Source organism: Spea bombifrons, chromosome 3, assembly GCF_027358695.1.
Source record: "Spea bombifrons isolate aSpeBom1 chromosome 3, aSpeBom1.2.pri, whole genome shotgun sequence".
Lineage (NCBI taxonomy): Eukaryota > Metazoa > Chordata > Amphibia > Anura > Pelobatidae > Spea > Spea bombifrons.
In genome coordinates, this window is record NC_071089.1 from 80,849,829 (window position 1) to 80,867,028 (window position 17,200).

At 39.7% G+C, this 17,200-nt stretch overlaps 1 protein-coding gene across 1 annotated transcript; it reads left to right on the forward strand.

The window, feature by feature from the left end:
- The first annotated feature begins 1,776 nt into the window (after window positions 1-1,776).
- LOC128484044 (5-hydroxytryptamine receptor 3A-like) lies at window positions 1,777-10,516 on the forward strand. Its single transcript, XM_053460363.1, has 9 exons — window positions 1,777-1,915; window positions 2,976-3,139; window positions 5,759-5,803; window positions 6,010-6,119; window positions 6,431-6,600; window positions 7,630-7,775; window positions 7,909-8,119; window positions 9,007-9,231; window positions 10,254-10,516. Exons 1-9 carry the CDS (start codon window positions 1,777-1,779, stop codon window positions 10,514-10,516), a joined length of 1,473 nt encoding a protein of 490 aa, XP_053316338.1.
- Window positions 10,517-17,200: the final 6,684 nt, after the last annotated feature.

Genomic DNA, 17,200 nt, shown 5'->3' on the forward strand with positions numbered 1-17,200 from the left:
TAGGCTAAGCCATTATTATATTGTATGAATATATTTTATGAATATTAGGCAATGGTTACACCATGATTGCATCCATTATGGATGAGGTCATGGTGTGACTGCAGCCCCTTTTTATTAAGTGAGAGTGAGAGGTTTCTTCCCAGAGCTGAAATTTGAAAGCCCTCCACAGGTACCTACTCTCATTCACAGTACCAGAGTTATGCATATTTATTATAAAAGTACGTGTGCTTATGTACATACGTTTGGACACAGAGAGGCGATTATTACTATTCCAAATCAAAATGCTTCCACTTTCCAGAACCTCCCTTATAGGGTCTGAGTTATGTGCAACGACACTAAATTTCCTATAAATGTTCCAGGACTTTTAACTGAGGCATTTTATATGTTCACTAGCTCAAAGAGAACTCCTTAGATTACTGAATGTGTTTGTGCCCTTGGTTTTGGTTGAGTTATGAATTCTGGGAAGTATATCAAAACACTTAAGGCTTTCACGTTGCGTTAAGGTTTGTTGATAGCATCTATGGCCTTTTTAAACTCAAACGTTATAGCTTCATAAAACGTTGTACTTTATCTGTCTACATAAATATACTGTATTAAATAATTGCCCGTTAGTGCTATATTGATTTGGATATAAAATGACCCAAACATCAAATTTGGTCCTAAATACAAGGCACCCTAAGAAGAAAACTAAAATAATTGATATGGCTAATTGAATATTATATTAAATATAAAATGTGTATGTATGTGTTTGTGTGTGGAGGGGGTTGTAGATATTTTTGAATAACATTTAGCAGTATTCTGGAAGGGGTTAATGTCTCCCTGTTTCTCTCTCTCAGGTCTTCTCATAAGTTTGACATTGATAAGTAACAGCCGAACAGTTCAAGTGAGGCTATGTAACCAGCAAAACTTGAGTACAAACATGTAGACACCATCTGAAATTACAACTTGTTGATCTTACTATAGAGCATCAGTGACCACTCCACTTCATGAGGTGTGTGGCAAGCAATGCTAATTTTTAGGAGGGTCAGGTCAGGTTAACACCGAACGTACTTTTAGAGAGAGGCTGGCAAAAATTCAGATAAAAGAGCTGTGTATAAAATGTTAGAGAATCATGGTCCATTAGCGAGCGAGTGTTATATTACTGTTTGTTAATATGTAGTATATTTTTTTGTGAATTCAGCAACTTTTTCTTTATGCCAAGTGATGTTCAGTGCATACTGGGTGACCTTTATGAAGCCTGTAAAAATGAAGGCCATTACTGAATTAATCACCCTTTTCCCTAATGCTGATAAAGGATTGTGGTTTTAATATCAGGCCTGTGAGCTATCCTTTTTGTGGTGATGATTTCTCATGACCTGTTGGAAGGATATTGAATTACATCATTGATTTAATAAGGTCTAGACCTCAACCCATGCTGCTCTGTGTTACCTGGCAAACACTGGTCCATCTAAATCACCTTTAGACCCTTTCTATCTGTATTATGGGAATTGAGTTCATGGAGTAAGCTTCCAAGAATATAATTATTTGCTCTCTTGAGGCCTACAGCTGTGAACAGGACCTGAAGGATTGGTTTGGCTCATTATTATCCGTCTCATTATCCTAATAACCTAAAGAAAAGGACCCCTTTAGTCTCTCACGCATGTGTTTAAGATCATCCCTTTAAAACTGAGTGACCCCCCTCCAGCTAATTACAGAGATCTACTGTACGAGCCACGAGCAAACAGAAGCACAGCTCTTCCCCAATTGGTCATGGTTTAACCGGCGTTTCTGATAAAAATGACTGTTCCGTCCTGGATCACACAGAATTACAAAGAGATTCATCTTACAACTGGAAAAATGCAAAATAAATCGGGAGCAGGACCTGGGACAGCTATAGGAGTCTTTGCCCTATTATCCGCGATACTTCTGTCACATGGTAAGGTTACGTGAGGTCTAAAAGTCTACAATGAAAGCAGTAAGGAGAAGCTTAGTTTCTCTAACATTATTATATATTTCAACAGCATGTACGATTTAAAGTTTTGGGGCTTATTAGGTGGAAACACATGATGATAATGTATGAACAGGGAAATATGTAGAGAGCTGTTAGACTTCTGTCTGTGTACCATTAACATCAACTTTCAGAGGATGAATTTTTTAAATACTCTAGGGATCTAAACATTTTGTAATATATTTATTTTATACATATTGGAGACACGGCTGATTAAATGGATAAGAACTGTCGTCAAAATGAAATCCTCCAAAATGTAATTTATGACACTCTATATTATACTGCATTACAGGATGCACCAGGAGTATAATGCATTTTGCCAAAAAAGTAAACGTAATCAATAAGATACATTGTCTATAAGTGAAACACCTTTCCATGTTTGATTTGCTTGTTGTATAAACAGCTAATAATTATCAGCATTTATCAGCATTATTAACATTTGTAAATGCATTAAATGATTAATGTTTTACCTATGCTGCTGGACACTTTAGTAAATTAATTGCAGCATTAGAAACACCCGCTCTGGTAATTTTGAATGCCCAAGCCGTTGACAGAAATAATTATTTTAATCTTGTATAATCTTCAACTCATTCAAAATCTTTGCCTGAAAATTCGAATTGTTATGTGACACAAAATCAGGACCTTAAAAGATATGGCCATACATAGTGGAAAGGTTGTTTTCAAAGTTCCTGTTAATAAACCTTCAGAAAAGGAAATAATGAAATGACAGATCTGCTGAGGTTTATTTGCTTAATCGTTATTAGTAGTGCACCACATAAAAATATGGACTTACAAAAACAAAAAATACGAAGAACCCTGCTCAAATGAGCCTACAAACTCGAGAACACAATGTTTTCACTGAGTGGAAGAGCATTTTAAAAAGTGCAGTATAGATCAATTAACTTAACCATGAAATTGTCTTGGATACAATTTGTATGAATCTGCAAGTTGCCTTTTTACTGTAAGAAATGTCATTTGCCTTACTTAGGACCTCTGGTGTTTGGTGCAGTCAACTGTACAGGGGGGCAGACAGAAGACTTCCTAGAAGCCTTCAAGCCAGTGTTCCAGAAGAAAGCTTTCCGACCAGTTAGAGACCTAAAAGAGCCGACGACAGTGAATATTTCCATTACTCTGTATGCAATTCTTGGCGTGGTATGTATTTCTAGACATAGTATTACACAAAATCCTTACTTCAGACCAGCATGTGACCACATCATTACAATATAGTCTATATTAAAATTCATTCAAACGGAACATTTTGGTTTATGCTTTTTTTAAGTAAACAATTTGTGTTAAATCGGATACATATTAGATACACATTGGCAATTATGTACAAAATACAAAACGGGTCTCCTGGATGGATCAATCCATTTGCTGGTATGGTGACAAGGCCACTTTTGGCCTCTTTGCATTAGAATCGGGTTTTATTCATATAAATCAATTGTCTTATGACATAGGCCATGCTATGACTAACCCAAGCAGCGAATAACTTCTGGACCTCTGGAAAACTAGTAGGGGTAGGGTGGCCAAGAGGTCAGGAAGGTGCTGGTACCGGTTTGACCCTTTGACAATTATTTTGGACTTATTTTTACGCAGTAAGGTTGAAAAACAACCATGTTCAATTATTTCAGGATTCCTATGATTGCATTAATCCGAGGCTAATAATTCCATTTTTAAGCAGTTGCCAAATTTGCTCAGGTGGGAGAAAACAAGTCTTTATGTCTCAGTGGACAGTTTAGATTTACCCCTACTGAATACCATTTCTTGCCAAGTCAATCCAGTTTGATCCAGGGGTTATTCTGTGGCACACATATTGAAGAGGAAAGTAGCATTTAGGAACTATAAACAGATGAGGAAGGTGAGAACAGATACAAAACAATGCTTAGGAAAGTGAAGGTAAGGGACCTCAGTTAGAAAAATCTTACATCAACAGTTGGGATATTAATGGAAATCAGGCTAAAGGAAGGTTATAGTCGATAGTGGAAGGTCTTGTTACTAGTGGGGTACCACAGGGATCAGTATTGGGACCCATGTTTTTTTATATTTTTGTAGCAATATTGCAAAAGGCCTTAATAGTAAGGTAAATCTTGTCTGTAACAGGGTAGACATTACAGGCAGAACAATTCAAATGGCAAATGATTTAAGTAAATTTGAAGAATGGTCGAGTGTGTGGCAGCTGTAGTTTAATGTTGATACATTTAAAATAAGGCACTTGGGATGTAAAAATCCCAAGGCAGATTATAGCATTGAGGGCACTGTTCTGTCAGTGACAACAGAAGAGAGGGAGTGAATTGTAGTTATTTCTGTGGACTTAAAGGTAAGCAATACAATGCCCCCAAAAAGCAAGCAGGATGATGGGTTGTATAGTGAAAGGCATTAGCAGCAGAATAAGGGTAGGTATTTTTGAGATCCAAGAAGGGCTACTAAACTGGTAAATGGTTTTGCTTGGTAAGAAAACAAATGGCTGGAAAACTAAGTGATCTGAAGATATAACATTGGGAGCAAAGGGAAGAACAGGTAGATGTGATAGAAGCATTTACAGGATGGAAGAAGTTTATATAAAACGAGGAGAAATGTTAGAATAAAATGACCATAATCTAAAACTACTGGATCAGAGGCTTGGTTGTAATGTAAGGAAGTTTTTCTTTACTGAGATAGCGATAGATAAATGTAAATGCAAAAGTGGTTGAGGCTAATACAGCGAGGGAATTTAAACATGCATGGGATAAGCATAAAGCTTTCCTGAATCCCCAAGTCGTGATTAAGGTCTGTGCCTTTACATCAGGAATAATGGGCAGACTAGATGGGCCGAATGGCTTAGATCTTCTCATAGCTATAATCTCCCATTCGCCATACTATTTTTAGCACTACTTTCTAATACAGTCACATAGTTGAATTTGTGAATTGACCTGCATGTTCTAAATGAAGCCTTGCTAATGCTTTGTATAGAGCCATGAGCCATAAGAACAGAGTTGTCCTTAAACAAGCTTTACATTTACATGCTATAACATTTAAAAACAAGTGCATCAAAACGACTGATCTTGAGCCTGATCTAACACACGCACCCAGACAGACACACTAACATACCTAGACACTCACACTAATACACACAGACATACCCAGAGACACACAAATACTAACATGCCCACACATGCACTCTCACAAACATACCCAGACACACACGCTAGAACACACAAACATGCCCAGACACATGCGCTTGAACACACAGACATGCCCAGACACACGCGCTAGCACACACAAACATGTCCACATACCCCACATGCAACTCACTTACCTCAGGCTGCCTTCACACGGTGCTGTGCTACTATCAAGCAATGCAAAGTTACATGACACTACTGAACCCTGGCTCTTCCTGGATATCAGGGACATAAAGAGTTAAGTCTGTGACTTGGAACTTACCTCTTTATTCCTACTCAGGGGGGTCTACCCCCCAGATCTGCCCATGACCTCTGTACTCTATCTCTAAGCATGCTACCCAGAGCTTTCCCTCATCTGGAGTGGCTTTGTTTATGGGACAGGGCTAGTCACAGACAGCCTCGCATGGACTAGGAGTAGGAGAGGAAGTGGGCACGGAGTGAGCATGGCCAAACGCCACTTTCTTATGCAGACAATAAATACAGTGATCCAGGAAAGAGCTTCACCCGCAGACACAAAGTCAAACCTGGAAAGCTCCCTTGTATGCTAATGAAAATTAGTTACCAAAATCCAAACTATGTGAATTAAGTTTAATATTGGTTTATCTTGTTTTAGAATGAAAAAGACCAGCTGCTTACTTCATTCCTCTGGTTACGAATGGTAGGTAAACAATGTAATTAAGCATAACATGTCTACCTACTTTGATTCACTTTATACCAGTGTGTGTTTCATCCCACCGAGCCTATTCAGTCTGAGGCTGCATCGATTGTTCTAAATGTATCTTTGTACAGACCGTATGACATCACCCAGTACTGCAGATATATTTGCAGTGTTCTGTTTAATCAGACGTCCTTCTATATTTACAGGTGTGGTATAATGAATTTGCAGAGTGGGATCCTTCATTATGTGGTGGTATACAAAATGTTTCAGTTCCAGCAGAGGAGATGTGGATCCCAGATATCTTTGTTCAACAGTTGTAAGTATCAGGCTCCAGAAAGACAATCCCATACTATTCCTTCTTCTTGTCCGGTTAGGTCCTCTACCAGATAGTACCCCCTTTTTACATTTAGCATGTCACGTTGCAGAGGTTTCTATTGTGCCCTTGGCAGAGGCCAGGCCTACTTCCGCACTTGGTGATTTTTGGGTGGTGGCCTCCAGTGTACTCTTAGTCCAGGCACCTGCAGTCACACAACAAGCCTGCCTCTTGACCTAATCTTCTTTCTGAGACATATTTTCGCAGATTCCCCAAATATTTTTATATTGCTTATCTATATATTTATTTTCCAGCGTGGATGAGGACAAATCCCCACATCTTCCCTATCTCCTTGTGGATCACACTGGAAGAGTGAGATATCTCAAGCCCTTGAGGGTAGTCAGCTCTTGCAATCTCAGCATTTTTCGCTTCCCCTTTGACATCCAAAACTGTTCTCTTACCTTTGGATCTTTCTTGGACTCAGGTATGTAGTAAATACCGTATAACCGTTGTAGTTCATGGTTCAGCCACTGATCATTTTGAAAGTTTCCTTAACTGTAACATACAGTGCTCTTTACAGTGATGTAGGTTAGCACTGAGAAAAACCTGGTTGCCAAATGCCGGTTTGGTAATGGTACGTGCAGTACCACAAGGGCCTCCAAATCACTTGGAGCTGCATGCTAAGCCTGAGCAAGTTAGTATAGGGCTTTAAACCACTTATCACAGCAGTATCTACTCTCTTTAGGCTTACATAGGTACAATAGGGAGACTGGGGGCCATATCTTAATAACCCTTATTTTTCTTATAGTTATATATATGGATGTTGGTATATTTCTTTTGCAGCAATTTCTTAAAAAAAATGTTGTAAAATGACATTTTACAAAAACATTACTAATGGGAGCCTTAGGGGAGTCATTTTTGTGACTGGCTGATTCAATTCAAGGTTCAGTTTGTTAAGATTTTTTTTGCCCTAAATTGATTCAAGGGTTGATTACGGTAGGTCCGAAATTTGAAATTCATAGGACCCTACGTTAATTAACCTGCTGTGTTCCCACTCTCCTTGTTGCCTTTGCTGGTCTCTGCTGCACATCGTATAAAAACCTAAAATGCAATGGCAGAAAAGAGCTATTTGGCCCACCTAGTCAGCTCATGTTTGTATCGTAGAAAAAACATCAAACCTTATTTGGTCTCTGCTCTGTATGCAAAAGCTTTTCCATTTCTTCTAACCGTCCAATTGTAGACTAAGTCCTAAACTAAATAAAAAATGCCAGGTGTGAGGCTGCTTTAAATAGAAGTCTAGCATCTAAGCCATCATGGGACAAAAAACAATGTTTTCAATGAATTTCTGCTTTATTGTGTGGCAAAAAAGACCTCCAACATACGATATACAGTAGTAAACCCCTCCACTCCCTGCTGATTGTTCTTTCATTTCTCAGTTTTTATCTGAGGTTGTTCTTCATTGATTATTTCTGCATTAAGCGTGACCCCGAGCTTCTTCTTCCTCCTCTCACAGTGCAGCACATTAAGCTTGGCCTCCTAAAGCAAAGCGAGATCAGTGAGAGATCCTCTAAGGATGCACGGACCTCTCAGGGTGAATGGGAACTGGTCAAAATAGAGAGTTACTTTGCTGATGACACAATGGATCTGATAACATTTAATGTAAGTAAATGTAAAGCTGCAATGTAGAATTCAATAATAGTAATATCTTTTTTAACTAGAATATTAGTAAACTTCTGAACTGCAATAAACAGTGTATATACTAATTAGGCTAATTGCGTCTTGCTTCCCTTAGATTATTGTGAAACGCCGTCCAATCCTCTATGTGGTGAATCTCCTGATCCCTAGTGCCTTCCTCATGTTAATTGATGTTCTAAGTTTTAACCTCCCTCCTCACACGGTGGACAGAGCGTCCTTCAAGATGACCTTGCTCCTTGGATACACTGTCTTTTTGCTTATCCTAAACGATTTGCTCCCAGCCACAGCGAGTGGGACACCACTCATAGGTAAGAACTGGCCCTGGGGAAACACTAATCTAGTATTATCAGTGAAACCACAAGAGCATTCAATGGAGAGTGGTGGTAGTCTTGAGATGTTAACTGGCACTCAAAAGAAAGGGAAGAAAATTATAACACACCAAAGAGGATACTGGAAAAATAAGCAGGTGCCGACAGTTCTGCATTCTTGTTTATCATGCTGAATGTCACAGGATTTTGACTATATGATTTGACATGCAAATCGTATAGTCAGGTAGTCAGGACAAGACTAGAACCAGACAGACAATGGCAATGTTGTATTGCTTATGTAGCTGAGACTATTTTGCATGGTTATTTGAGATCCAATGTCCTGTATGCTTTTGGATCCTCTTGATTGGCTTGTATACATTTGTATATATGGTGTATACATGTATGTCATGGTCAGTGTGACTTTCTTAGAGTACATGGGTGTGTGTGAGTCATTGTAAATATTTAGAAGAATATGTCATTGTTTAATTTGTTTAACTGCACCCAGTTTTTAGCCCCAATTCTATTGCTCCTGTCCTAGTATTTAATTATCTTACCCAGATTCCTAAGATAATTAAATATCTTAGATTGTCTAAATATGTAACCATGACCCTGTTTAGCTCTAGCACCCTGCACACACCCGAAAGCTGGTTTGTTGAGCATATGTCCGGATTGTTTTTTAATTTAGAGTTAAAGGAATGCCTGACATCACTTCACCCTAAATGGCATTAGATATTGAGCAAAAGGTCAAGGATACTATTAAAGTTGAAGCCGTTGTTCTATGTTATATTAAATTGTTAAATGAATGAATTAGGGGTATTTACCTAAATGTACTGTTTGAGGATGCACTGTACAGTCAGAGTTGACATTCTCTCTTTCTTTGACCTAAGGCATCTACTTCTCTCTTTGCCTGGCATTATTGGTCATTGGACTTTTGGAGACAGTGTTTGTAATGAACATTCTTCACCGGGGTTCCTCACAGTGTCCCACTGTGCCCATTTGGGCACGTACTTTAGTCCTACGCTATCTCGCCAGATTGGTGTGCTACAAGAAAGTAGAGCAGCATGAACCTGAAACACTGAACAATTCCTTAATCTCGGAACCGTTAGTATATGGTATGTATACTGTCTGCATTTCATTCGTAGGAATAGTAATGTATTCAAGTCTTGTTTCTATATTCCATGATAAGCCAGTCAGTCTTAGATCTTACAGATATCTGCTTATTTTGAGCTTAATTATAGACCAGTCACTGCACCTTTGCATTGAGCTACATTGACCCCTTAATAGAAATCATGGTTTGACATACCCTCCTTAAATCCTTACAATGGAAATGCAGGGCCTAGTTAAATACTATATCATTTTTAATGCAGAAAAGCGTTTTTTGATGCAGGTGTGAAAAGAAAAGCAATGTTCCAATCTAGAAATAATAAAATAAGGACTGTGGAGTCTCCTCCACAGGGGTTCACAGAAATCAGTATATAGCATGAACAGCACGAAGTTGGAGGTCTCTGCGGGAGCTCGTGAAAAATGGTTCAAACTCCACAATATGCAGAAAATTGCTTTTTTATTGTAGATTTATAATCCAACACATAGAATGCAGCAGCAAAGGTATACAGCCCAGAAAGGAGACACGGTGATAAACACCTAACGCATTTCACGCTAGACGCTTAATCATAGGCAAGATAATCAGTGAAACCACAATCATTCAATGAAGACTGGCAGTAGTCTTGAGATGTTAACTGCTGATTGTACTACATAATGTTTGAATATAATGTTAAAAAGCAGGCTGAGGCATGTTAGATTATATATATTTAACTGTATGAGTTTTAAGCTTCTTGATAGAAATCTACATTCTTTCTCTTGTGAAGCCAGGTGACCTGAAATGTTTAATTGCTGTAATTGGTGAGATCCCAACTTCAAAAGAAAAAGAACAGGGATTTCTGCTAACACACTTAAAAACTGATATGGCATGGAAAGTGTTAAACCGCCCATGTTATATTGTATTTAAACTCATCTACACACGTGCTGGGTTTTGTTGTCACAGAAACGAATCTTTGACATTGGGGCAAACAAATCTAAATAAGGTATTCCTAGGAACTCTGTTTCGTGTTTTCCTTACCGATATGTTTCTTTACAGGGAAGAACATCAATGGACAGGTCACTAATGAAGAGCCTGGTCAAGGAGGAATCCAGTCCCAGATAATCCTTCGAAATATCAGCAGTGACCTGCACTCCATGAGGCGGCTCATGGAAGGTTATTTTGAACGGCAGGAGATAGCAGAAGAATGGTTACGTGTCGGGCTAATCTTGGATTCCCTGGTTTACCGGATGTATCTGCTCTTTATGATGGTCTATGCTGTGATTCTTGGGGCTACATGGGGGACTTGGTATCATGTATAGACTATCACTGAGGTCTAGAGATATTTTGCTCTGTGAATATTTCACAAATGGGGTGTTGAATTCCAGCATTTGCCCTCATTCGCGGCTTTCGGAAAGGCTGCTGAGCTTGTTGTGCATGTTCCAAGGGGTGCTAACTCATAATTGAATCTTCCAGCTGACATAAGTAACAAATGGCCTGGCAGTTTCAGGTATTCAAGAGCTAGCCAACACATGTTTACAATGCTAAAAAGAATGACGCTCACAATCTTCTTTCTGCTAATAAGCTGCAAAATAACTGTGCGGACAAGTGAAAAACTGTGCCTCATTACTTATTTGTGTGTGTGTGAGTTCAACTAAATGCATATGTTTATATACAGTAATAATTATTCTTTAATAAAAAAAAATAACAAAAATAATGTTTGTGTGCATCAACCAATGCATGTTGAAATAAGAATACAAAGGTAAAAGAAATATGGGAAAGACAAAAAATACGTTGTATTATGGTTGGTGTTTTGAACGGATAAAGGTGTTGTTCCTCTTCGGCAACCCATTGAAAATAACCTTAGATGTGTCATTTTATATTTCCCCCTCAAATGAGAAGTGTTCCCCCATAAATACACAGCCACACATATATCAACTTACCTCCATTTGTTTCTGCAATCTGCTGTGCTACTACTGCCGGGTCATGTTAAGTGACCCCACTGAGCTCCTGCATCCTAGTGGCCCCGGTTGAAGAATTTGAACTGGATATTGCCGGTGGGACCTGTCTAACCATTTAATCACATAAAAACAACACAAACATTTTAAGACACGTTTGTGGTTTCTATTGCAACAATCTATCAAAATGTGCTTTTAGGCAACACGGTAAATAAGTGTTTCCTGTAAAAACATTTGACTTTAATTTATCATTATTTCTAGCAAGCTTTTTATTAATTACCACTTTTTTTGGTAATTTATTTCTACTGATGTATTAAGTTAGAAAAATATTAAGTGCTTTGTAAGTATGTGGCCCCATCTTTACTCGACTATTGGCTACCTGAAGCAGCCAATCAATGGCAGGAAAGCGCATGCTTTTTTGGGGGGGTCTCATTATGGAACTCACTGGAGTTGAAGCTGGCTGGTGGCGAACATGCACACTGGCAAGCGAGCCGCAGAGCTGAGGAGCCAGGAAAGAGGTAAATGTATATTGCTTCTGCTGAAGGGGACACACAGGTATCATATCAATTAAGGTGGATGTGTGGCTGAATTGTCCCTTTAAACCATTAAATAGATTGAAACACAACAGTGTTGCTATACTTCAAAATGTGTTTCAGTTACGGGGAGGATTGAGTTTTTAGTCGAAGCTGACATTTTTTTATTGTGACAACATATAAAATAATATAGAGATGTATAAGATGCAAAGTTTATGTGGCGCCAAATCCTATAAACGGTAACAGTGCCTCACAGTAGAAAATTAATACAGATTAGATTATGTTAATGAATAAAATATTACCGATGCAGTGGGGTAAAGATGGAGTGAGGAGGATAATAGGGCGTCCATGGAACTTTAAAGCCGGCAGTACCCTAATGAGACCAACTACAAGCAGCATGTTACATTTTTATGCTCATGTAGCATGCAGCCAGGCATATGCGGCCAGTGGCCGCACACTACAGCACTCGATCTGCTGATGGAGCGACAGATCGGGTGTGTATGGAGCAATGCCAGGCAGCGGCCCACCAGGAATTTGCCTGGTGTGCCAGATGGTCAGTCCAGCATGCAGTGGGGTATTTTCTTCTTTCTGACAACTAGACCTCCAATATCCTCAACTCACCTGAAACAACTCATTGTGGTCTTATTTTTGGCAGCAAGCAGCTTCTCAGAAGGGTGTCTAACATAATCAGTAGCAAATGGCGTCCAATGTCCCATATGGTAGCTCTGCTGAAACAGCAACAAACGTCATCCTTATTTTTGGCAATGCCCAGGCACACACGGGGCATGTGACATTTTGGTCCAAAACAAAGGTGTGGAGCTGTTGGAGGTCTGTGAAAACAGGAGACTGTGCACATGGAGGGGCCTAGGGATCCCCCCCTCCGTGCAGCGATGAAGAAAAAATAAAGCTGCCAGTTGGCACCTGAGCCAGCCTGCAGCCATCTGAAGTCTTGCAAGCTTGAAAGCACCAATCAGCCTAAAATTGAAGTGATCAGCCCATGGAGCAGGCAGCCCAATATAGCGGCTTGCTGTCATGGTAACAGATGTATATGGGGGGGGTTAAAGTGCCAGCATGCTGCCAGCTGATCTGTTGTGAGATTACCTGGCTGATATGCCTGTGACAAAGCCTGATTCCTGCTAAAATGCAGGGATCAGGCATAGTGAGGCCACAAAAATGTTTTGCGCTCCTGAATCTTTGTATAATAAATGTGTATTTTAATGTGATTACGCAATTTAAAGCCTTCCTATATGTCTACCCTGTGCTATATTGTGTGCTGTCATCTTCATTTGTTGCCCTTTGATTAGTCTGTGTTTGGAACGTTACAGATTGTTATGCCTTCAAGGCTTTGTCACCACTGGTCTTGGCCACGTAACATCTAAAATCTACCTGGGTAGATAACGGTAGGAACTTCAGAACCCTTGGCAGGGTAAATATATGACATCTTGAGAAACAACCTTTGACTACAACTTGAGAATTTTCAGTTTTACAGATAGCAGATAAAACTACAAAATGAAATAGAAAATGCGTAGGAGAATGGGATAAGAAGGGAAAAAAACACAATTGATCCACCCACACTGGTTCAACTAATGTAAATCATGTTCAAATTCCAAAGATTTTATAAACATAAATAGGTTGTGTGCGCTTGTGGGAGACATTTAATGAAAGGGAAAGATTTGACAAATGTCATATGTAAGGAAGAACATGATAAAAAGACAGATTAAAAGGGATTGGGAAAAGGCGACAAGACTTTGCGAATATTTGCCGACATGAAATGATGAAAAAATGAATTCCCTCCAACCTCCATGCTTCCAAATATTCCATCCAATTACGGTATTAGTTCTCAGATGCTGGATCTACAATAAAACAAATTCACCACACATTAACAGCAAGGGCAAAAGTGTGGTAAAATTGGATGACTACCCCAACAGGAGAAATTACCCATTATAATAAAAATACTAGCTGTTAAACTGTGAATAAATAGTTTTTTTTTAATTTTTACATTGTATTCATAAAAAATAATCTTACATATTTTCTTTAAATCCTACTTGTCCCATAAATATTATTTGCATGGGTTTACTAAAAGAGACAGAGGGACACGAGGGTTGAAGGAAGCCATAGCACAAACACCAAAAATTGCTCCCCTACTATAGCGTAAAATAAACCGTTATTCAGGGGTTAAACAGGTAGATGTACACATTTGATGTACTGTGTGTATCACGTGTTATATGCGAGTCAAAAATTGCTTAAGTGATTTTACGTCATTTAAGGGGACATACTAAAACGAATGACAAAATGGAATGCCCATAGACTATAATGGGGAGGAATGCCCATAGACTATAATGGGGAGGAATGCCCATAGACTATAATGGGGAGGAATGCCCATAGACTTTAATGGGGAGGAATGCCCATAGACTTTAATGGGGAGGAATGCCCATAGACTATAATGGAAGGTAAAAGAATAATTGATTTTGAATTTAAAACATATCATTTAGATCTTTGGCACACATTCTCCCCTAGCACAGACACAGGATCTAAAACTCAGATTATGTGGGATTATAGCTACTTTCTATGGAATGACAGGTGAATGACAGTTTTGAGTGAATGCCCATAGGATATAATGGGAGAAAAATTAAACTTGTTTTTTTAGAGAAAACCATCTTAAATATCATATAACCTTCAGAATTCACCCTCCCTCCCGACATTCAAGAAACATCTAAAAACCCACTTCTTCAGAGAAGCATACCATCTTAGCTGCTAGAACTTCCTTGTCATTGATACCCCCACACTACCTCTCACCCTTTCTCTGTGCCTTATGTTTGTCACCCCATTTCCCTCTAGATTGTAAGCTTGCGAGCAGGGCTCTCTCCACCAAATGTATCGGTTTGTCTTAGTCTGTCAATTCTTGTCTTGTCATATCCCTTGAATTTATGTATTGTATTAAGCGCTGCGTAAACTGTTGGCGCTATATAAATAAAAGATAATAATAATAATAATAATATAGAACTTTGTCATGTATACTCCCCTAGTACAGTTATAGGTTCTAAACCTCATATTAAGTGGAATTATAGCTGTGTTCTATGGAATGACAGGTGAATGACAGTATTGATGGAATGCCCATAGGATAATGTTATCTCTATGTTTAATGCTGTGACGGAAGCCTCCATCACTGGGACCACTGGAGAAGCCTGACTGCCAGCCTCCTCCCTATTGACTATGGGCCCTGGGTTTGTAAAGACTTCTGTGGCTACCCCCAGCAGTATCATCTCATCACTGGCTGAGGGGATTATCTCCAGCAGACAGCCAGGATCTGCAACCAGGGAGTGACTGCCATTGTTTCAGTTTAATGTTGTATAAATCAGTCTCCCCCCATTGTATTGTTAATCTCGTTACTGCCCCTGTTGTCTCTGGGAGGCAGATTAAGGGGCCGGTTTGTGTCCCAATATCTTGTTTTTATGTTAATGTGTGTTTTGCTGGATATATCCAGCCCTGTGTGTCCAAAATAAATCAGTCTTCGTTTGGTTTTACCCTACACTGAGTCTCGGCGAGTGACTGGGGAACCGGGGGAAGTGTGTTGTCCCAGGCTAAGGGAGCACAAGACAGCGGAGGTAGTCGGTCGGACTAGCCAGCCCCGTGACATTGGTGGCAAGCGGCGGGATTGCTTCTTAGTCTGAGGGACACTTACTTTCTGCCGGGATTAACCGACAGGACGACAGACTTCGGTCGCCTTGACGAACACATGGATGTGGTATCAGAATTCCAGGGGCTGCTGCGGGTCATCCTCTCCTGCTACACCACTACTCTGCCTACAGAACAATACCAGAATCTGAGGCAACTGGTTCGACGGTCACTATGGCAGAGGGCTGTTATATGCCGGGGTCAGTGTCTTCCAAGCTCCGAACAAAAGATTAGAGACCAGCGGGAACTACGGATGTCATTCCCTTAGTGCAGAGAATTACATCAAATGCCGTTTCCAGTCTCTTAAATTCTATTAAGGTTTGGGGACCAGGGCATTTTTATTTTTGTAACGGTTATAAGTTGCACCTGCAACCTGTAGCTTTCCTATCAACTGCTCGCAAAAATATATTTCTTTCCCCAGGTAACTAGAGTTAATAAATAATAGTTCCTTTTATACACTTGAAGTATAACATTGCATAGCCTATATTGGTGTTAATACAGGTATTTTTATTTTTGTATCTCACATGTGGTACATAGTTGGAATTAAAATTAATACTACTAAAATAGACTGTCCCAAACATGACATGTCGGAATGGAAGCCCCCGCCAGGGCCGGCCTTACAAGTGTGCGTCCGCACAGGGTTTAAATTAAAACATCGGGGGGGGGGGTTGTTTTTTTGCAACCCCCAATACTTACTCCTCAGATCAGTGATTGATATTCGCTGAATATGCGCGGAATTCTTCTATTGTTTTATGTTAGTGTGTGTGCAGGCATGTTATGACTGTGTGTGCAGGCATGTTATTACTGTGTGTGTCTGGGTATGATATTGTCTATGTGTGTCTCTCTGGGTATGATAGCATGCATTTGTGCTAGTTTAAGTGCCTGTGCATGTGTGTTAATGTATGGGCCTTGTTGTGTTAGTGTGAGTGTCTGTGTGTGTATTAGTGCTGATTGTCTGGTTGTGTTAGTGTCAGGGTGTGTGTTAATGTATGGGTCTGGTTGTGTTAGTGTGAATGTCTGGGTGTGTGTATTAGTGCTGATTGTCTGGTTGTGTTAGTGTCTGGGTGTGTGTTAATGTATGGGTCTGGTTGTGTTAGTGTGAATGTCTGGGTGTGTGTATTAGTGCTGATTGTCTGGTTGTGTTAGTGCCTGGGTGTGTGTTAATGGATAGGTCTGGTTGTGTTAGTGTGAATGTCTGGGTGTGTGTATTAGTGCTGATTGTCTGGTTGTGTTAGTGTCAGGGTGTGTGTTAATGTATGGGTCTGGTTGTGTTAGTGTTAGTGTCTGTGTGTGTATTAGTGCTGATTGTCTGGTTGTGTTAGTGTCAGGGTGTGTGTTAATGTATGGGTCTGGTTGTGTTAGTGTTAGTGTCTGTGTGTGTATTAGTGCTGATTGGTTGTGTTAGTGTCAGGGTGTGTGTTAATGTATGGGTCTGGTTGTGTTAGTGTGAATGTCTGGGTGTGTGTATTAGTGCTGATTGTCTGGTTGTGTTAGTGTCTGGGTGTGTGTTAATGTATGGGTCTGGTGGTGTTAGTGTGAATGTCTGGGTGTGTGTGTATTAGTGGTGATTGTCTGGTTGTGTTAGTGTGAGTCCCTGGGTGTGTGTGCTTTAGTAAAAAGATTGTGAGGAGAACCGGTGTGCCCCAAAAATAGTGTGTGCTAAATAAGTAAATCTCTTAAAAATACTTCCCTTTTGTTTTCAGGGTGTGTGTTAATGTATGGGTCTGGTTGTGTTAGTGTTAGTGTCTGTGTGTGTATTAGTGCTGATTGGTTGTGTTAGTGTCAGGGTGTGTGTTAATGTATGGGTCTGGTTGTGTTAGTGTGAATGTCTGGGTGTGTG

Bases quoted from the DNA above. Each gene is read 5' to 3' on its own strand.
- LOC128484044 (XM_053460363.1), top strand. From the start codon at position 1,777: ATGACTGTTCCGTCCTGGATCACACAGAATTACAAAGAGATTCATCTT. The intron at 1,916-2,975 runs GTAAGGTTACGT...TGCCTTACTTAG, and splicing joins CGCGATACTTCTGTCACATG to GACCTCTGGTGTTTGGTGCA. The intron at 6,601-7,629 runs GTATGTAGTAAA...CTCCTCTCACAG, and splicing joins TGGATCTTTCTTGGACTCAG to TGCAGCACATTAAGCTTGGC.